This window comes from Volvox carteri (genome assembly GCF_000143455.1).
Source record: "Volvox carteri f. nagariensis unplaced genomic scaffold VOLCAscaffold_586, whole genome shotgun sequence".
In the NCBI taxonomy this organism is placed as follows: Eukaryota; Viridiplantae; Chlorophyta; class Chlorophyceae; order Chlamydomonadales; family Volvocaceae; genus Volvox; species Volvox carteri.
Window position 1 is genome coordinate 1 of NW_003308098.1, and position 1,221 is coordinate 1,221.

General features: G+C 53.6%; 1 protein-coding gene across 1 annotated transcript in view; it reads left to right on the forward strand.

The window, feature by feature from the left end:
* Positions 1–62: 62 nt before the first annotated feature.
* The window catches only part of vmp41 (metalloproteinase, extracellular matrix glycoprotein VMP41), a gene marked incomplete at both ends in the record, with an annotated part of 6,818 nt that continues 5,659 nt past the window's right edge, over positions 63–1,221 (forward strand). Inside the window, 2 exons of the mRNA XM_002959702.1 lie at positions 63–133; positions 741–777. Of these exons, the coding sequence (XP_002959748.1) occupies positions 63–133; positions 741–777 (108 nt within the window). The remainder of the gene's footprint in view (positions 134–740; positions 778–1,221) is intronic.

Below are 1,221 nucleotides of genomic sequence, written 5' to 3' on the forward strand. Positions count from 1 at the left end.
GGTGGATGTAGTATGGATATAGCTTCTACATTCAATCTTTTGCGGAGCGACATTGTAACTTCATGTCAAACTCGGAGCCATGGAAAGCTATCTTTGTCGCGCTCCGATTTATCTGGAATGTCTCCTTTGGCAGGTGGATGTAGAATAGATATAGCTTCTACATTCAATCTTTTGCGGAGCGAGATATGTAGGGCATATCTAGGGCCAGGGGACCCGGAATGTACGACCGTGGGACCGGCGAGGGACCTAATTTATGTGCCTTCCGGTCCCCAGCCCATTCGAGCTCACATAAGCACCAAAAACTCAAGTACTCGCAATTTCTACGAGTGTGATAAGTGAGATGTTTAACGAAGAACATATTGACAAAGAATTGTGCCTTTACGTTCGCGTTTAGGCACAGGTCTGACTTTGGATGAGAGCAGGACACTTTGTCAAATTCCTTGTAGGTCATTGTATTAGACTCGGTTGATATAAGAGTGTTTCACGCAAGTATGGGTACTAGCGAAAGGTAACCGCTTCGATGGCAGCGAGCACGATTGCGGTAACAGATAGAGGAGCAGCTGTGAAGGTCACAAACCCACGTGCGAGGAGAGCGTGAATGGTCAAGCAGCAAAGCCTCAGCAGGTACCAAACGGGTACATGTTTAGCGCAATCACAGAAGGCAGAAGTGTGGCGCCTCTCGTGCGGCTTTCGCTTAGTTCGGTTCGCAGTCTTCTGTGTCCGCTGTGTTGCCTAGCCAGGGGCTGGGACAGCGCCCCGGTTGGCGTGAGTGAGGGGGTGAGGCGAGCGCGGCGGAACAGACGGACGTAGAGCCACGCGCCCGCCCGCCCCTGTGTTTCGGCCCGGTCATAGCCCCCGGTGCTTGTCCTCTCTCGGGACGAGCCGCCCACAGTGTAACACCCCATCAGAAGCAGCGGCAGCTGGACAGAGCTCCCTGCCTCACGAGCACACAAAGCAAATCGCCTTGAAGTGGCGGCAGCTGTCATAGGCTGATGATGGGCCGGGGCTGCTGTGTGAATCCCTGGCAGGGCGCGACTTGTGCTGCGTGTGATCTGATGATGGGCCGGGGCTGCTGTGTGAATCCCTGGCAGGGCGCGACTTGCGCTGCGTGTGAAATCCTGCACACCCTACACTACACACATAACGCAATGCCCTCTAAGACCGAGAATTCATGCACTTCTTCACATACACTGAATGAATGAAGGTTACAGTGGACCCCGT